The sequence below is a fragment of the Schistocerca piceifrons genome, chromosome X (assembly GCF_021461385.2).
Source record: "Schistocerca piceifrons isolate TAMUIC-IGC-003096 chromosome X, iqSchPice1.1, whole genome shotgun sequence".
Lineage (NCBI taxonomy): Eukaryota > Metazoa > Arthropoda > Insecta > Orthoptera > Acrididae > Schistocerca > Schistocerca piceifrons.
Window position 1 is genome coordinate 23,388,097 of NC_060149.1, and position 20,390 is coordinate 23,408,486.

Consider the following 20,390-nt stretch of genomic DNA (forward strand, 5'->3'; position numbering starts at 1 on the left):
TTGCCTTCTCATTGCCTTCTTCTCCTTGCCTTCTCATTGCCTTCTTCCCCTTGCTTTCTCATTGCCTTCTTCTCCTTGCCTTCTCTGGTCTCCGCCTCGGCGTTTGAGACAGTCTGTCCTCTTTCTCCCTCTCTCTCTTCTTTTTCCTCTTCTTCCTTCCTCCCTGTGCGTGTCTGAAGGCCGACCCACGCGTTCGCACGCGTAGCCGGTGACGGGGTAACGCGTAAGTCCCCGCCCTGGGTAGACATGTAAGGCACGCGCGTACCCCCTGGTAAAGGCCAGGCCCGGGGAGGGGTGATTGCCTGAGCTGATACCTTCTGACCATGCCGATTGGTCCCTCCGTCTGTTTCTCGGGAGGTGTGACCTGAGGTGTAAACATTCACCTAAGGCGGGAGTGCCCTCTGAGAGGGTCCCCACAAGGAAGGAGCGCGCCATCGGAGACGCTGGCAATCATGGGGGATTCCTCCGCAATGGATTCTACTCCATCTCTTTCGACTTCGGCCCAAAAACGGAAACGTGACCAGCCAACAGTGACAAAAGTACTACCGCCTGCCCCACAGTTCCTCGTAGTTTCTCGATCTGAGGATGGAAAGGATTTTTCCTCTGTCAACCCTTTCGTTATTCAGAAAGGCGTAGATGCCATAGCCGGATCTGTCAAATCCTGTACCAGGTTGCGTAACGGCACCTTATTACTAGAAACTGAGAGTGCCTTTCAGGCACAAAAACTGCTTCGGGCCACCCTCCTGTACACGTTCCCTGTCTGGGTGGAGGCCCACCGAACTTTGAATTCGTCTCGTGGTGTAGTCTATACTAGCTCCCTCGACGGATTGACTGACGAGGAGCTTCAATCATTCCTCGCTGAGCAGGGCGTGACGGCTGTCCATAGGGTCATGAAAAAGGTCAACAATGACCTTGTACCGACCCGGACAATTTTCTTGACCTTCGATAGTGTTAAGCTGCCATCGCGCATCAAGGCGGGCTACGAGGTTATTTCTGTTCGCCCCTATATCCCGACACCTACGCGCTGCTACCAGTGTCAGCGTTTCAATCACACTCGACAGTCTTGTTCCAATGCGGCTAAATGTGTCACCTGTGGCAGGGATGCCCATGAGGGTGACTGTCCACCTCCGTCTCCTCGTTGTGTGAACTGTCAGGGTGACCATGCCGCATCCTCCCGCGACTGTCCTGTCTATAAGGAAGAACGCTGTATTCAGGAAATTCGGGTCAAAGAGAAAGTGTCCACCTCGGCTGCTCGCAAGCTATTGGCTAGTAGGAAGCCCACGCTGCTCCCAGCGGGGAAATACAGTACTGTCCTCGCCTCTCCTCGGACTACCCGGGAGGTAGCAACCCAGACATGCGATCTGACCTTCAGCACCATGGTCGTCCGTTCGGCCAGTGCTAAGATCGCGCGGTCGACGTCTCCTCTTCCTCCCATCACCCCACAGACACGAGCACCTTCCTCAGCTTCTGCTAAGACGAAGACACCGAAGTCAGATGCACGGGCCTTCAAGAAGGAACCATCCCGTGCAGACTTCCTCCGTACCTCGACCTCCCAGCCTTCGACCGGTACTTCCACTACACGTCCTTCCAAAAAGGCGCATAGGAAGCACAGTTCTCCTTCCCCGCCACGGCGCATTTCTTCTCTTGCGCCACCCAGCGGCTGCCGCCCCAGGCCGTCATCCGTTTCGCCTGGCCGCACCGCTGGTCGCCGTACATCTGGCCGTTCACTGGCGGAGGAAGCTCCCCCTCCCGGCCATCCTCCCGAGATGGCCGATGACCCTATAGACCCAATGGACGATGACTGTCCGCCTACTGATAGCGGCGGCAGTGCTCGCTCGAAGCCAGGCCCTAAGCGGCCTTCGAGGTGACCACTTCTCTCATCTTTCTTTCCTTACGATGGCACTTATTCACTGGAATATTCGCAGCATTCGCTCCAACCGAGAGGACTTGAAGTTGCTGCTCCGCTTGCACCGTCCGCTTGTCGTAGCCCTCCAGGAAACGAAGCTACGCCCATGCGATCAAATTGCCTTGGCACACTACACCTCTGTGCGTTTTGACCTACCCCCTGTGGTAGGTATCCCAGCCCATGGAGGGGTTATGTTGCTGGTCCGGGATGATATTTACTACGATCCCATCACGTTGCACACCGGCCTGCAGGCAGTTGCCATCCGCATTACTCTCCCCACTTTTACGTTTTCCTTTTGTACCGTTTACACTCCATCGTCATCTGCCGTTACCAGGGCAGACGTGATGCAACTTATTGCTCAGCTACCTGCACCATTTTTGTTAACTGGAGACTTCAATGCCCACCATCCCCTTTGGGGCTCTCCAGCATCCTGCCCGAGGGGCTCCTTGTTAGCAGACCTTTTCAACCAGCTCGATCTTGTCTGCCTCAATACTGGCGCCCCTACTTTTCTTTCGGACACATCTCACACCTATTCCCATTTAGACCTCTCTATATGTACTCCCCAACTTGCACGCCGGTTTGAGTGGTATGCACTTTCTGATACATATTCGAGCGACCACTTCCCGTGTGTTATCCATCTCCTGCAGCATACCCCCTCTCCGTGCTTCTCTAATTGGACCATCTCCAAGGCAGACTGGGGGCTCTTCTCTTCCAGGGCGACCTTTCAGGATCAAACCTTTACAAGCTGCGATCGTCAGGTCGCACACCTCACGGAAGTCATTCTCGCTGCTGCTGAATATTCCATCCCTCACCCTCCTTCTTCTCCACGTCGCGTACCGGTCCCCTGGTGGACTGCAGCATGTAGAGACGCTTTACGTGCTCGTCGACGTGCTTTACGCACTTTTAAACGCCACCCTACAGTGGCGAATTGTATCAATTATAAACGATTACGTGCTCAGTGTCGTCGTATTATCAAAGAAAGCAAGAAAGCCAGCTGGGCTGCTTTCACAAGCACCTTCAACAGTTTTACTCCTTCTTCTGTTGTCTGGGGTAGCCTGCGCCGGCTATCTGGCACTAAGGTCCACTCACCAGTTTCTGGCTTGAAGGTCGCGAATGACGTCATTGTGGCCCCTGAGGCTGTCTCCAATGCCTTCGGCCGCTTTTTCGCAGAGGTTTCGAGCTCCGCTCATTACCACCCTGCCTTCCTCCCCCGCAAACAGGCAGAGGAGGCTAGACCACCTAACTTCCGCTCCTCGAATTGTGAAAGATATAATGCCCCATTTACCATGCGGGAACTCGAAAACGCACTTGGCCGATCACGGTCCTCTGCTCCAGGGCCAGATTCTATTCATATTCAGATGCTGAAGAACCTTTCTCCTGCGGGTAAAGGTTTTCTTCTTCGTACATACAATCGCATCTGGATTGAGGGACATGTTCCCGCATGCTGGCGCGAGTCTATTGTTGTCCCAATTCCTAAGCCGGGGAAGGACAAGCACTTGCCTTCCAGTTATCGACCTATCTCGCTTACCAGCTGTGTCTGTAAAGTGATGGAGCGAATGGTTAACTCTCGATTGGTTTGGCTGCTCGAGTCTCGACGCCTACTTACCAATGTACAATGTGGATTTCGTAGGCGCCGCTCTGCTGTTGACCATCTGGTTACCTTGTCGACCTTCATTATGAATAACTTCTTGCGGAAGCGCCCGACCGCGGCTGTGTTCTTTGATTTGGAGAAGGCTTACGACACCTGTTGGAAGGCGGGCATTCTCCGCACCATGCATACATGGGGCCTTCGCGGTCGCCTCCCTCTTTTTATTCGTTCCTTTTTAATGGATCGACAGTTCAGGGTACGTGTGGGTTCTGTCCTGTCCGACACCTTTCGCCAGGAGAATGGGGTGCCACAGGGCTCAGTTTTGAGCGTCGCTCTCTTCGCCATCGCGATCAATCCAATAATGGATTGCCTCCCAGCTGATGTATCAGGCTCCCTTTTCGTGGACGATTTTACCGTCTATTGCAGCGCGCAGTGTACACGTGTCCTGGAGCACTGTCTTCAGCGTTCTCTTGACCGTCTTTACTCCTGGAGTGTCGCCAATGGCTTCCGTTTTTCTGCTGAGAAGACGGTCTGTATTAACTTCTGGCGATACAAAGAGTTTCTCCCACCGTCCTTACGACTCGGTCCCGTTGCTCTCCCAATCGTGGAGACAACCAAATTTTTAGGCCTTACATTTGACAGGAAACTTAGCTGGTCTCCACATGCGTCATATTTGGCCGCCCGTTGTACCCGTTCTTTAAATGTCCTCCGTGTTCTCAGTGGTCTGTCGTGGGGAGCGGATCGAACCGTCCTACTTCGTCTATATCGGTCGATCGTCCGCTCCAAGCTGGATTATGGGAGCTTCGTATACTCCTCTGCACGGCCATCCATCTTACGCCGCCTCAACTCCATACAACATCGGGGTTTACGACTTGCGATCGGAGCATTTTATACCAGTCCCGTAGAGAGTCTTCATGCTGACGCTGGCGAATTGCCACTCACCTACCGGCGCGATATACTGCTTTGTCGGTATGCCTGTCGGCTACTGTCAATGCCCGACCATCCGTCTTATCGTTCCTTTTTTGACGACTCTCTTGACCGTCACTACGGGTTGTATGTCTCTGCCCTGCTACCCCCTGGAGTTCGCTTTCGTCGCCTCCTTCAACACCTTACTTTTTCCCTCCCTGCAACCTTTCGAGTGGGCGAGAGCCGCACGCCACCTTGGCTCCAGGCTCAGGTCCGCATTCACCTTGACCTCAGCTCGCTCCCAAAAGAGGTCACCCCCGGTTCGGTCTACCACTCCCGTTTTTTGGAACTTCGTTCGAAGTTCATCGACATGACTTTCATTTATACAGATGGCTCTAAGACCAATGACGGGGTCGGGTGTTCCTTTATTGTCGAGGCACAAAGTTTCAAATACCGGCTCCATGGCCATTGTTCGGTCTTCACAGCTGAGCTCTTTGCCCTCTACCAGGCTGTTCTTTACATCTGCCGCCACCGACATTCTGCTTATGTCATCTGCTCAGATTCCCTGAGCGCCATCCAGAGCCTCAGTGATCCGTACCCGGTTCACCCTTTCGTACACCGGATCCAACGCTCTCTTCAGCAGCTGGTGGACGTCGGTTCTCCAGTTAGCTTTATGTGGGTTCCGGGCCATGTCGGTATCCCTGGGAACGAAGCTGCAGATGCCGCGGCCAAGGCTGCGGTCCTCCAGCCTCGAACAGCTTCTTGTTGCGTCCCTTCGTCCGATTTTAGCAGGGTGATTTGTCGGCGCATCTTATCTCTGTGGCATGCCGATTGGGCTGCACTTACCGACAACAAGCTTCGGGCCTTAAAACCTCTTCCCGTGGCTTGGACGTCCTCCTCACGCCCTTCTCGGCGGGAGGAGGTCGTTTTAGCCCAGTTAAGAATTGGACACTGCCGGTTCAGCCATCGCCATCTGCTGACGGCTGCGCCGGCGCCGTTCTGCCCATGTGGGCACTTGCTGACGGTTAGACACATTTTAATGTCCTGTCCAGATCTTAACACACTGCGCCTCGATCTTAACCTGCCAAATACTTTAGATGCCATTTTAGCGGATGACCCACGAGCAGCTGCTCGTGTTCTTCGTTTTATCAATTTGACACACCTCGCTAAGGACATTTGATGATGCTGTTTTTTAATCCTATGCCTGTCAGTCTGTCTTTTATCGTGTTTTCCCTTTTAGTTGTTGTGGTCAACTTGTGCCTCGCGGTGCATTCTTAGAGTAGTCAGGGCGCTAATGACCATTGAAGTTGTGCGCCCTAAAACCACAAAAAAAAAAAAAAAAAAAAAAAAAAAAAAAAAAAAAAAGCTCATCCAGGAAATTAGAGTAAAGGAAAAGGTGTCGACCTTTGCTGCTCAAAAATTATTCGCCAGTCGACAGCCCACTGTGCCTCAGAAAGGAAAATACAGCACTGTCCTTGCCGTCTGTATCCGCTATAAGCAGTTCCGTGCACGATGCCATCGCGTCATTTGCGATAGCAAGAAGGCAAGCTGGAAATTCTTTATTAGCTCATTTAACATCTTCACTCCCTCCTCGGAAGTTTGGAGTCGGCCTCGACAGTTCTCAGGTGCGCCTAGTTTCTCCCCAGTCTCTGGGCTCACTGTCGCGCGCGATACATTAGTGGACCCCGTCGCAATTTCTAACTCATTGGGTCAGCACTTTGCTGAGATTTCGAGCTCTTCAAATTACCCGCCAGCGTTTCTCCCGAAGAAACGTGCAGCGGAAGTGCGACCTCTTGCTTTCTCCTCTCAAAATCGCGAAAGCTACAATACTGTTTTCTCCTTGCGGGAACTCCAACATGCACTCTCTTCTTCTCGCTCCTCCACCCCAGGACCAAATGGTATCCACGTCCAAATGTTGCTGCATTTATCAACCCATAGTCTGCGTTACTTCCTTCGCCTTCATAATCGAATTTGGACCGACAGTACTTTTCCCAGACGATGGTGGGAAGCTATCGTCGTTCCTGTTCCAAAACCTGGAAAGGACAAACATCTCCCCTCTAGCTATCGCCCCATTTCTCTCACGAGTAGTGTCTGTAAGGTTTTGGAGCGTATGGTGAATTACCGTTTAGCGTGGTGGCTGGAATCCCGCAGTCTTTTAACACCTGCCCAATGTGGATTCCGAAAGCATCGTTCTGTAGTTGACCATCTTGTTGCTCTCTCCACTTACATCATGAACAATTTTCTCCGGAAACGCCAGACAGTAGCAATATTTTTTGATCTGGAGAGAGCATACAATACCTGTTGGAGGACAGGCATCCTCCGCACACTGTTCTCTTGGGGCTTTCGAGGTCGGCTGCCCCTTTTTCTTTGAGAATTTATGGCAGAGCACACACTTACAGTGCGGGTGAACACTACTCTCTCCCATACTTTCTCCCAAGAAAATAGGGTACCCCAGGGCTCCGTGCTGACTGTTGTACTGTTTGCCATTGCCATCAATCCAATTATGGATTGTCTCCTTCCTGATGTCTCGGGCTCCCTGTTCGTGGACGATTTTGCGATCTACTACAGCTCTCAACAGACCAGCCTTCTTGAACGACGTCTTCAAGGATGTCTCGATCGCCTCCACTCTTGGATCATCGAAACCGGCTTCCGTTTTTCTCCCAGTAAGACCGTTTGTGTTAATTTTTGGCGACGTAAGGAGTTTCTTCCGCCCTCCTTACATCTAGGTCCTGTCAACCTTCCGTTTTCAAACGTCGCTAAATTCTTGGGTCTTATGTTTGACAGAAAACTGTGCTGGTCCTCCCACATTTCCTATCTTTCGGCTCGCTGTCTGCGATCCCTCAACACCCTCCGTGTCCTGAATGGTACCTCCTGGGGAGCGGACCGAGTGGTCCTTCTCCGCATCTATCGCGCCTTAGTGCGCTCGAAATTGGACTATGGAAGCATAGTCTACTCCTCTGCTCGGCCGTCTATTCTTCGGCGTCTCGACTCTATCCACCACTGTACATTACGTTTAGTGTCTGGAGCTTTTTACACCAGCCCTGTGGAAAGCCTTTATGCTGAGACTGCTGAACCTCCGCTGACCAATCGACGAGCAGTCCTTCTGAGTCGTTACGCTAGCCATCTGTCTTCTATGCCTGCTAATCCAGCCCATGACATTTTTTTCGATGGCTCCTTTGATGTAGGGTATGCAGGCTGCCCCTCCTCCCTACTACCACTGGGAGTCCACTTCAGTCAACTGCTCCATTCTCTTTCCTTCCGGTTTCCTAAAACCTTCTTGACAACTTGGGGTACAGCACCGCCTTGGCTCCGTCCCCGGATCTGCCTGCTCCGTGACCTTTGTCGATTTCCCAAGGATGGTACCCCTTCACTTGTTTATCGTCGGGCATTTGCTGCTCTATGTGCACAAATGACGGACGCCACATTTTACGCCGACGGCTCTAAAACATCGTTAGGTGTAGGGAGTGCCTATATTGTTGGCGACACCCCAAATCACTTTCGGCTTCCCGACCAGTGTTCGGTTTATACTGCGGAGCTGTGCGCTGTTCTCCAGGCTGTCCACTACATCCGCCGCCATCAGCGGATACAGTACGTTTTCTGCTCACATTCTCTCAGCTCTCTCCTCAGTCTCCAAACTCTTTATCCTGTGCACCCTCTGGTCCACCGGATTCAGGACTGTCTGCGCTTGCTCCACCTGGGGGGCGTCTCGTTGGCGTTCCTCTGGCTCCTGGGGCACGTTGGTATCTGTGGAAATGAGGCGGCCGATATTGCAGCCAAGGGTGTAGTCTCTCTTCCTCGGCCAGCTATTCAATCGATTCTCTTCGCCGATCTACGGAGCGTTCTATGTCGACGTGTTGTTCATTTATGGCACACGCATTGGTCTACACTTACCCATAATAAATTGTGGGACATAAAAGCTCTTCCTTGTGCTTGGACCTCTTCCTCCCGACCGCGTCGTCGGGAGGAGGTAATTTTAACTAGACTCCGGATAGGGGACTGTCTTTTTATCCATCGACATCTTTTAAGCGGCGATCCTCCCCCACTCTGTCCCCACTGGTCTCAGCTGTGGACGGTAAGACACCTTTTAATTGAGTGCCCCTATTTTAATCCGTTACGCTCCCGTCTACAGCTATCGCCTGCTATATCATCGATTTTAGCAGATGACACGCGCTCAGCCGACCGCGTTCTCAAGTTTATTAGTGCCAGTGAAATGGCATCAGTCATTTGAAGCTTCTTTTGGGGACAACCAACCCCTTTCTGTAGTGGATTTTTAAGCCTTCCTTCTGCTTTTAGTTTCTCCAATTTTATGACTTTCGTTCCCATTGCTGCTGGCTTTCAATTTCGGTTTTTTACTGTTTCCTAAGTCACGGACCGGGCGCTAATGACCATAGTTTTGCGCCCTAAAACCAAAAACAAAACAAAAAAAAAAACAAAAAAAACGCGGGTTTCATTTCTCTCCTTTAAAATCGCGGGTGGTCCACTTCTGTCGCCGTACTACAATCCACCCTTATCCAGAGCTCTATCTTGATGCACAATTGCCTGTGGTTTCGTTTCCTGGGTCTGTTTTTCGACAACAAGCTAGACTTGGCTTCCCCATATCAGATTTGTGAAGGTAGGATGTTTTCGTAAACTCGGTGTCCTTCGCTTCCTTCCCACTACTCTTCGGGTGTGGACCGCTGCCTCATTCTCCACCTTTATCGTGCTTTAGTTCTGTCTCGCTTGGACTATGGTTGTCAGGTTTATGGTTCAGCTGCTCCTTCCACACTGCACGTGCTGGATCTAGTCCACCATTGTGGTATCTGCTTGGTCACCGGTGCCTTCCCTACTGGCCCTAATGATGGTCTCCTGGATGAAGCTGGGATCCCCTCCCCCCCCCCCTCCCTTTATGTTCGGTGGTCCCAGCTTCTGGTGTCTTAAGCAATCGCTGTCCATTCCTCTCCCACTCATCCCTCCTATTCTATCCTGTTCAAAGACCATGGACATCGCCCACCTGATTCCCGCCCTTGGGCGGGTTCACCGGTTGGGCTCCACCTTGCATCTCTTCGCTGTGATTTTCAACTTCTTTGTTCTGTCTTCCACTCTCCCCCCCCCCCCCCCTCCTGGTTAGTTCCTTGGCCCCGAATTCGGATGGATCTCCACCAAAGTCTGAAAGATTCCATACCCCCATTCCATTTCTGCCAAATTTTAAGGGAGTTTCAGGATGCTACTGTTTTTTTACACCGATGGCTCTAAATCTGCTGATCATGTGGGATATGGTTTCACGTCCTCTGTTGGAATGGAAAAATCATCTGCTGCCACCTACACGTGGGGTGTCTACTGTGGAATCGATGGCAGTTTCCCAGGCCCTTACCTTTGTTAAACAGTCCCAACACAACCGCGTTATGTTATGTACGGATTCAATGAGTGGCCTTCTGGCTATTGACCGGTGTTTTTCGCACTATCCCTTGGTATCTGCCATCCATGACCATCTCGCTGATATTCACCATGCTGCTTGTTCCATTGACTTCCTTTGGGTCCCTGGCCATGTGGGTATCCCAGGTAATGAGCTCGCTGATCGTTTGGCTGGGGGAGCAGTCACTTACCCCCCTCCCCCCTTTTCTCTAACCTGCAGCAGATTTACGGCTTCACATCAAATCCCATTTCACACAATCATGGGCCAACTCTTGGGAGGCTACCTCCGTGTCTAATAAACTTCGTGCGATTAAGGTGACACCAGGCCCTTGGCATTCTTCCTTTCGACTCCCCAAAAGGCCTCGACCACACTGTGCCGTCTCCACATTGGCCATACCAGGCTGACCTATGGTTTTCTTTCGTGTGATGAGCCACCCCCACTTTGTGGTTGTGGAGCCTTTCAGTCAGTAGCCCACATTTTGGTTGAATGCCCCTTCTTTTGGCTCTGTGTGCTAAGTACAGACTCCCCCCACACTTTACCTTTGATGTTGGCTGATGATTCTCAGATGGTCGAACTGGTTCTTGGTTTCCTCCTGGAAAGTGGTTTTTATTCTCAGTTTTAAGGTTTTTAATCTCTCTCCGGTGTTGGGGCAGGGCAGTGGGTGTTGGGGTATCTCCCACTGTAAGCCCTGTTTGGAGAATCCAGACTCCCCTCCCTGGCCGAGATCCCCTTTTTTTCCTCTTTTACTCTGTTTTTATCACTTTCTAGGATTGGTTAGTCTCCTTTTCCCATACGCATTTCTACATTCTAGCGGTTGCACACTTTTAAGTTGCAAGTGGTCTTGCCTCTACTGCTTCAGAGGTTGGACATTTCCTGCCTCTAGCATAGCGTTGGGTTCGCTCTCTTGCTGACTTACCTCATTTTGTTTTTACCATTGACGACATAACTGCACTTCTACGTTTTTTAGCCTTTTCCTTTGTATCGTTCCGACTTTTCTGAGATGTCGCTCTATCGGAATGGACCACATTGGAAACAAGGGACTGACGTCCGTCCATTTTGATCCATTCAACCCCAATCAACCAACCAACCATTCTCCATCTCTTAGGCGAGGACACCTTCCTGGTTGTGTTTTCCACAATGCACTGTGCAGTGTCATTTTCTGCGTCGACGGTAACCATGGACTACTTCGTACCTGATATCCAACACGGTAGCGAGTCCATTGTGGTGGGTCCGCCATGTACCTTGTTGGTTGTAGCCCTCTGACCACAGGGATTGCTCTACTGATGCCTTCACCATTAACTCCCCATGTATGACAAGGGGTAGATAGCCATCCCGCTGGGTCATCGGGACTCCCAGCAATGGCCATCCTGCCAGGTGGCCTTAGCTGCGGCTGGATGGTGCCCATGAAAACGGCCCATGGTCAGAGTGGGTGGCATCAGTACAGATGACACGGGATGAAGCGTAGTCCATCATCTCTTGCTGGTCGTGAAACACCAGCAGTCTCTAAGCGATCACGAGCTCAATTCAACGCACAGAAGTATGACCCCAAATCGTTCCCCTCCCTGACCACACCATGGGAGGAACGTCAGGCTATCGATGGCAGCAGATCTTATTCGCACCGGTACCTTGTATGTTTGAGAGCTGATGGGGAATCTTTCATGACGACGAAACCTCAGTATTTTGTTGAGCATTTAGACAAGTTTGGTCAGGTTGAGAGCTTGTCCAAAATGAGATCTGGCCAGTCTTGATCAAAACACCATTCTCTGCCCAGTCACACACACTACTCGCTTGCGACAAGCTGGGGATGTTTCTATAACCATCACACCCCGTAGGTGCTTAAATATGGTCCAGGGTATCATATTTCACAGGGACCTTCTTTTTCAGTCTGACGATTACCTGCGTGCCAATTTAGAGCCACGAGGTGTACACTTCATCCAGCGTGTGCACCGGGGTCCGAGGGATGATCTAGTTGCCACCAGTGTATTCATCTTGGCCTTCGCAGGAGATACGTTGCCCTAGAAGGTCAAGCTGATGTTCTTCCACTGTGATGTAAAGCCCAGTCCCTCCCACGACGATGTGCTTTAAGTGCTGGAAGTTAGGACATAGGTCTTCCCACTGTACTTCCAGCATCACATGTTGAGACTGTGGACGCCCATCACATACCAATACTCCATGTGCCCCGCCTCCCGTCTGTGTCAACTGTGGAGAGCACCACTAACCTTGCTCGCCAGACTGCAGGGTTCTCCAGAAAGAAAGGAAAATGACGGAGTACAGGACCCTGGACAGACTGACCTACACAGAGGCTAAGTGAAAATTAAAACGCCCTCATCCTGTGTGTATGACAGTCATAGTTGCCGGGTGCTTTGCCGTTGCCGGGTGCTTTGCCGTTGCCGGGTGCTTTGCCGTTGCCGGGTGCTTTGCCGTTGCCGGGTGCTTTGCCGTTGCCGGGTGCTTTGCCGTTGCCGGGTGCTTTGCCGTTGCCGGGTGCTTTGCCGTTGCCGGGTGCTTTGCCGTTGCCGGGTGCTTTGCCGTTGCCGGGTGCTTTGCCGTTGCCGGGTGCTTTGCCGTTGCCGGGTGCTTTGCCGTTGCCGGGTGCTTTGCCGTTGCCGGGTGCTTTGCCGTTGCCGGGTGCTTTGCCGTTGCCGGGTGCTTTGCCGTTGCCGGGTGCTTTGCCGTTGCCGGGTGCTTTGCCGTTGCCGGGTGCTTTGCCGTTGCCGGGTGCTTTGCCGTTGCCGGGTGCTTTGCCGTTGCCGGGTGCTTTGCCGTTGCCGGGTGCTTTGCCGTTGCCGGGTGCTTTGCCGTTGCCGGGTGCTTTGCCGTTGCCGGGTGCTTTGCCGTTGCCGGGTGCTTTGCCGTTGCCGGGTGCTTTGCCGTTGCCGGGTGCTTTGCCGTTGCCGGGTGCTTTGCCGTTGCCGGGTGCTTTGCCGTTGCCGGGTGCTTTGCCGTTGCCGGGTGCTTTGCCGTTGCCGGGTGCTTTGCCGTTGCCGGGTGCTTTGCCGTTGCCGGGTGCTTTGCCGTTGCCGGGTGCTTTGCCGTTGCCGGGTGCTTTGCCGTTGCCGGGTGCTTTGCCGTTGCCGGGTGCTTTGCCGTTGCCGGGTGCTTTGCCGTTGCCGGGTGCTTTGCCGTTGCCGGGTGCTTTGCCGTTGCCGGGTGCTTTGCCGTTGCCGGGTGCTTTGCCGTTGCCGGGTGCTTTGCCGTTGGCGGGTGCTTTGCCGTTGGCGGGTGCTTTGCCGTTGGCGGGTGCTTTGCCGTTGGCGGGTGCTTTGCCGTTGGCGGGTGCTTTGCCGTTGGCGGGTGCTTTGCCGTTGGCGGGTGCTTTGCCGTTGGCGGGTGCTTTGCCGTTGGCGGGTGCTTTGCCGTTGGCGGGTGCTTTGCCGTTGGCGGGTGCTTTGCCGTTGGCGGGTGCTTTGCCGTTGGCGGGTGCTTTGCCGTTGGCGGGTGCTTTGCCGTTGGCGGGTGCTTTGCCGTTGGCGGGTGCTTTGCCGTTGGCGGGTGCTTTGCCGTTGGCGGGTGCTTTGCCGTTGGCGGGTGCTTTGCCGTTGGCGGGTGCTTTGCCGTTGGCGGGTGCTTTGCCGTTGGCGGGTGCTTTGCCGTTGGCGGGTGCTTTGCCGTTGGCGGGTGCTTTGCCGTTGGCGGGTGCTTTGCCGTTGGCGGGTGCTTTGCCGTTGGCGGGTGCTTTGCCGTTGGCGGGTGCTTTGCCGTTGGCGGGTGCTTTGCCGTTGGCGGGTGCTTTGCCGTTGGCGGGTGCTTTGCCGTTGGCGGGTGCTTTGCCGTTGGCGGGTGCTTTGCCGTTGGCGGGTGCTTTGCCGTTGGCGGGTGCTTTGCCGTTGGCGGGTGCTTTGCCGTTGGCGGGTGCTTTGCCGTTGGCGGGTGCTTTGCCGTTGGCGGGTGCTTTGCCGTTGGCGGGTGCTTTGCCGTTGGCGGGTGCTTTGCCGTTGGCGGGTGCTTTGCCGTTGGCGGGTGCTTTGCCGTTGGCGGGTGCTTTGCCGTTGGCGGGTGCTTTGCCGTTGGCGGGTGCTTTGCCGTTGGCGGGTGCTTTGCCGTTGGCGGGTGCTTTGCCGTTGGCGGGTGCTTTGCCGTTGGCGGGTGCTTTGCCGTTGGCGGGTGCTTTGCCGTTGGCGGGTGCTTTGCCGTTGGCGGGTGCTTTGCCGTTGGCGGGTGCTTTGCCGTTGGCGGGTGCTTTGCCGTTGGCGGGTGCTTTGCCGTTGGCGGGTGCTTTGCCGTTGGCGGGTGCTTTGCCGTTGGCGGGTGCTTTGCCGTTGGCGGGTGCTTTGCCGTTGGCGGGTGCTTTGCCGTTGGCGGGTGCTTTGCCGTTGGCGGGTGCTTTGCCGTTGGCGGGTGCTTTGCCGTTGGCGGGTGCTTTGCCGTTGGCGGGTGCTTTGCCGTTGGCGGGTGCTTTGCCGTTGGCGGGTGCTTTGCCGTTGGCGGGTGCTTTGCCGTTGGCGGGTGCTTTGCCGTTGGCGGGTGCTTTGCCGTTGGCGGGTGCTTTGCCGTTGGCGGGGGCTTTGCCGTTGGCGGGGGCTTTGCCGTTGGCGGGGGCTTTGCCGTTGGCGGGGGCTTTGCCGTTGGCGGGGGCTTTGCCGTTGGCGGGGGCTTTGCCGTTGGCGGGGGCTTTGCCGTTGGCGGGGGCTTTGCCGTTGCCTTGGTGTCTTTCCACCGCAATGGCAGGAGAGCACCATCATTCCGGTGCTGAAACCTGGTAAAAGCCTGCTTGGCGTAGCTATCGGTCCATCAGCCTCACCAAGATTCTTTATAAGCTGCTGGAATGTATGGTGTGTCAGCAGTTGGGTTGTGTCATGGAGTCATGTGGCCTACTGGCTCCATGTCAGGGCGGCTTCCACCAGGGTCGCTCTACCACTGATAATCTTGTGTTCCTCAAGTCTGCCATCTGAACAGCCTTTTCCAGGTGCCAACACCTGTTTGCCATGTTTTTTGATTTACAAAAAGTGTATGTCATGACCTGGCAACATCAAATCCTTGCCATATTGTATGAATGGGTTCTCCGTGGTCCGTTCCGGATTTTGATCTGAAACTTCCTTTTGGTCCATAGTTTGTGTGTCCAATTTTGGTGCCTCCTATAGTTTCATCCATATCGAGGAGAATGAAGTCCCGCAGGGCTTTGTATTCCGTCTTTCTCTATTTTGAGTGGCCCTTAACTGTCTGGCTGCAGCTGTTGGGCCCCTCTGTCTCACCTTCTCTTTTGCAGATGACTTATGCATTTCGTACTGCTCCTCCAGTACTGGTGTTGCTGTGCATCTCTTACAGGGAGCAATCCACAAGGCACAGTCATGAGCTCTAGCTCGTTGCTTCCAGTTCCACCATGAAGACATGTCATACATTTGTCAGCATCGTACCGTTCATCCAGAACCAGCACTTTACCTTAATGTCGATCCACTCACTATAATGGAGACATACCGCTTCTTAGGTCTGGTTTTAGATGCTTGTTTGGCTTGGCTTCCTCATCATCAGCTTAAGCGGAAGTGTTGGCAGCACCTCAATGCCCTCTGCTGCCTGAGCAACACCAAATGGGGTGCAGATCGCTCTACGTTTTTGCAGCTCTACAGAGCCCTCGTTCAATCCCACCTCGACTATGGGAGTGTGATTTATGGTTCGGCAGCGCCCTCAGCATTGCGTTTGCTCAACCTACTGTACCATTGTGGAGTTAGACTAACAACAGGAGCTTTTAGGATGAATCCAGTGACAATCATTCTGTTGAAGGCAGGAGTCCCTCCATTGGAGATCAGACGTGCACAACTGCTCGCCAGTTACGTTGCACACATTCATAGCTCTCCTGAACATCCTAATTACCATCTTCTTTTCCCAACCACGACGATTCACCTCCCACATAGGTGGCCCAGGTCAGGGCTAACGATTGCAGATCACGTACAATCGCTTCTGTCTGAACTGGAGTTCTTCCCTTCACTACCTCTACGTGAGGTCCCTCCAGGTTCACCTCCTTGGTGTAGCTGTAGGCTGAAGCTTCGTCTGGACCTTTCACGTCGCGCCAAGAATTCCGTTAACCCTGTGGCTCTCCGCTGTCACTTCCTCTCAATTCTTGATGTGTTCTGGGCCTCTGAAGTGGTTTATACTGATGGCAATGTTGGCTTCGCCTTTGTCCACAGAGGCCATATTGAACAGCATTCCTTGCCCGATGGCTGCAGTGTATTTACTGCAGAGCTGGTGGCCATATCTTGTGCACTTCAGTCTATCCGTTCATGCCCAGAGGAATCATTTACTGACTGCTTGAGCAGCCTACAAGCTATCGACCAGTGCTACCCTCGCCATCCTTTGGTGACCCCCAACCAGGAGTCCATCTGTGCCTTGCACTGGTCCCGCCGTTCAGTGGTGTTTGTGTGGACCCCAGGACACACCGTAATCCCAGGCAATGAACTTGCTAACAAGCTGGCAAAACGGACTACACAGAAACTGCTTCTGGATATGGGCATCTCTGAACCTGAGCTGTATTCTGACTTAAACCACAGGGTTTTTCGGCTTTGGGAGATGGAATGGCGTAACAGTATGCACAACAAACTGTGTCATTAAGGAGACTATGAATGTGTGGAAGTCTTCCATGGGGGCCTTTCACAGGGAATCAGTTGCCCTCTGCAGGCTTCGCCTTGGCTACACTTGGGCGACCCATGGTTACCTCCTGCACCATGAAGACCCGCTTGGTGTTGGTGCGGCGCGTGGTTGACAGTGGCCCGTATTCTGGTGCACTGTCCCACTTTGACTGCCCAGTGACGAAATCTTGGATTACCGGACTCATTGCCGCTCATTTTATCTGACAACGCCTCATTGGCTGATTTAGTTTTAAGTTTTATTCGTGAGTAGTGCTTTTAGGGTGGTGGTTTTAATGTTTTGTAGAGTGGCTGGCTTTTGTTTTTTATTCTCATGGTCGGCCAGCCAGTGTAATCTGCTTTCTTGTTTTACTCTCTTCTGTTTCTAGCATTGCTCTGTTGTTTTCTTGTCCTGTTTTGTTCCTTTTAGTGTTCGTTGCCTTTCCTTCATTGTTGTGGTTTTTCCATTCTTTCCCTTTTGTGTTACATGTCTCTTCTGTCTTATTTTCACACTTTTATGCATTGTTTTATTAGGAACAAGGGACCAATGATCTTGTAGTTTGGTCCCTTCCCTCTCTTTTAAACCAACCAACCAGACGTTTGAGCTTCAGTATCAATAAATTTCTGAGTGCAAATCATGACAGATGCTATAACATACACCAAAATGACCGATGGGATTTCTGTGCATTCTACTTGAACCTCACCCCAAAATGTGCCCAGGTTGTATACCTTGTAGGTGGCTCAGTGCTATACTCGAGTGACCACTGGTTCTGCACCACTGCAACATTCTCAAACTTCTAGTGGCAGTAAATAACCTGCTTTCCCTTTTTAAAGTTCAAATGTACATCCACCAACTTTGCATCAGTGTATTACCGCTAACAGGGTCTCACAGCTGTATCAGTAATTCTGTTGCCATGTATTGATGAAACAGAAAATTATTTTTTCCCAGAAATTCAACCTCATATGCAGAAAAACAAATTTTCTGTTACAGCTCTTACTGAGTATCCATTTTTATGCACCCTTAATACACTGCCTGACATAAAGTGAAGCATTTGGAAGATATGATTGGATGACAATGTAACTTTGTACACATATACACCATCAAAGGGTCCATAAATGATAAGATATGCAATTCTTTGTGACAGGTAGAATGTCCACCAGAGTATGGTAGTGCTATTGATGTTTACTGTTGTTCCCAGTTGTGGTAGGTTATATAAGGGGCATTAACAGCATCATATGTTCAGTGATCATTGAAGGACACACAGCTGCCACATACCCATGTGAGATAATATTATCAACACAAAAGTGTTTCAAAGGGGCATCATTGTGAGTCTACAATAGCAAAGTAATGGAATGTCAAGATGTGTTGTGCATTCTCATCTGAGAGTGGCCCGAATTAGGACTGAATGTGTACATGAGGGCAGGCATACTCACTATCAAGCTTCCAGTTGGCCATGGCTGACCATCACATGGGAGGGTCAGTATAATATGCACTAAGCACTTTGGAACCCATTCATATCTGTGCCTGCCATTAAAGAATAAGTAATGGACTCCCTACAACTGCCATAGCATACCATTGGTTGGTGACTAGCAGCAGCCATAATAAGAAACTTCCCCATGCCTTGTGTATGCTGCTGTTAACACAACAATATGAGTGGCTACATTTCAAGTGATGCCATGGACTGATGATGAATGTCCTTGTAGAATTGTGTTTAGTGTTCCTTCCCTAATGTGGTAAGACCAATGACCTCACCGTGTGGCCACCTGCTCTGACTCAACCAACCAGTCCCAGTGCCATTGTCTGGATATCAAGAACCAGTTACAACAGTTGTGGGCCAGCTTGCCTCAGGAGAGGACATAATGGTTTTTATGACACTCATCCCAACTGAACCAGTTATGCATACAGGCCAAGGGTCTGCAACATCGTCCTGGCAAGTGGGTGCCTACCCAAAGTTCTTTGTAAATTTGACTGGGTTTTGTAATCAGTGAAATAACGCCACATACTTTCTCAACCCGTGAAGTTTCATTTGATTTTATTACCACCTTATGTATACTTCACTTTTCAGGAATTTTAATTTACATGAATATTTGGACACAATGATATAAATTCCAATGAACACTTATCTTAATGTTGAAGTCAAGAAAATTATAGATTCTCTCAGAAACAAAAGCTCATCTGGTTTTGATAGTGTTTCCAATAGAGTACTAAAGATTTGTTCACCTAGAATAATGCTGGTCTTACCTGAAATATTTAATGCTTAACTAACTTAAGGCATTTTTCCAGAGAGGCTGACGTGTGCAATTCTTAAACCCCTCTTTAAGAAAGCTTATTAGAGAAATGTCAGTCACTACTGTCCTGTTTCACTGCTGATGACATTTTACAAAATTTTTTGAGAAGGTGATGTATTCTAGTATAGTATCTCACCTTACCAACAGTAATATTCTCACCATCTCACAGTTTAGGTTTCAGAAGAGTTGCTCTACTGGGAATGCCATTTATATGTTCACTCTTCAAATCTTACAAGCATTGCATAATAAAACAGTGCTGGTTGGTATTTTCTGTGATCTGTAGAAAGCATCTGGCTGTGTGAATCACAGTATTCTCCTGGATAAATTGAAGTTTCATGGGATTGGTGGTATAGCCAACCGATGGCTAATGTCATACCAAATCAAAAGAATACAGAAAGTTGCACTTAGTAATTCAGCCAATATAGTCCACAGCTATACTTTTGAATAGAGAGAGAAATCTTGTATGGGGCTCCCCAAGGCTCAATTTCAGGTCCACTATTGTTCCTCGTGTGTGTAAATGATCTTCCGTCTAATACACAAAAATCAGTATAAATTCATTTTGCAGATGGCACTAGTATTGTAATCAAAGCATACGCATGGAAACAGGAAATTATGAACAATGTTCTTAAAAGTATCATTGACTGGATAGCTGCAAATGGTCTCATCTTCAGTTTTAAAGACAGGCAACCGATTCAGTTTTATACATATAAGTGTAACACATGGTGAGGAAATAATAAATTGGACTGAAACATTAGAATTCATAGGTGCCCATACTGATCAGAATTTAAACAGGAAAAAACACATTTTGGAAATCCTGAAACAACTAAGTTCAGCCATGCTTGCACTTAAAATCATTGCAGTCTTGGGGAGAGACGGTAAGCTGCTTCTGTTACGTACTTTCAATTTCCTTCAAATAAACGTTCTAATTTATCCAAAAATGATATTAAAAATTACTCATATTCAAATTTTTTTTTGTTACAGAATGTTCCAACCTTATTATGCAATTCTTTCCAAAACCAATGTTTGTTTCATTGTTGTGGCCTTGATATTTTGGTTTCCAAATAGTATGCCTTTTCTAAAATAACGTGGTAGTCAGTTACTCGAATTATGAAATGTAATTTTCCACATAGTTGTTGGCAAGCTTAGGGACTTGCAACGGTTCTCTCGCGTTCTCGTCAATGCGGTACCAGAATGTTTAAGTTCTACCACTGTAAAGACGGAAGATCCACGATTCGGAATGTCAGAACTGTGTAGTAAGTAGCGGCAGGAACACCACCATAAAATTACGTAGCAGTAACACTCCAAACCATAGACTGTCAGAGATTTTAACCGTGTTCAACCTAATGGTAAAGTATTGAACTATTTTTCTCCGAATCATACAGTTTGTGGGAAAAGCAGCGAGAATACTTACTTTTGGAAACCTTTTATCAGACAAAGCCTGTTATAACAATAAACTGTTTCACTTAATAAAACGGCTGCCAGCCCAAATCGGGCACAGTGTCTACACAAAAAGATGAAGTCAATTTTTGACACTGAATAAATAACTACTTTCACTTACTACGTAATGTAGACACAACCACTTAATTTCCATTTACTACGGTCACTTGGCAGTAAGTACTGTTAATCCCACTTTATGTTACTTAGGGAATTTAACACTATACTTTGGTAATTATTTAAAGAAGACACACACATGTTTCAATAAGGATACAAAAAAATATTAAACTTATAGCTATCATTCATATGATCAAAACT

At 50.5% G+C, this 20,390-nt stretch overlaps 1 protein-coding gene across 1 annotated transcript in view; it reads right to left on the minus strand.

The window, feature by feature from the left end:
- Window positions 1–20,390, minus strand: part of LOC124722161 (protein qua-1-like) — a 157,774-nt gene that overhangs the window by 16,160 nt on the left and 121,224 nt on the right. Inside the window, exon 2 of the mRNA XM_047247363.1 lies at window positions 12,148–14,433. Within this exon, the coding sequence (XP_047103319.1) occupies window positions 12,148–14,433 (2,286 nt within the window). The remainder of the gene's footprint in view (window positions 1–12,147; window positions 14,434–20,390) is intronic.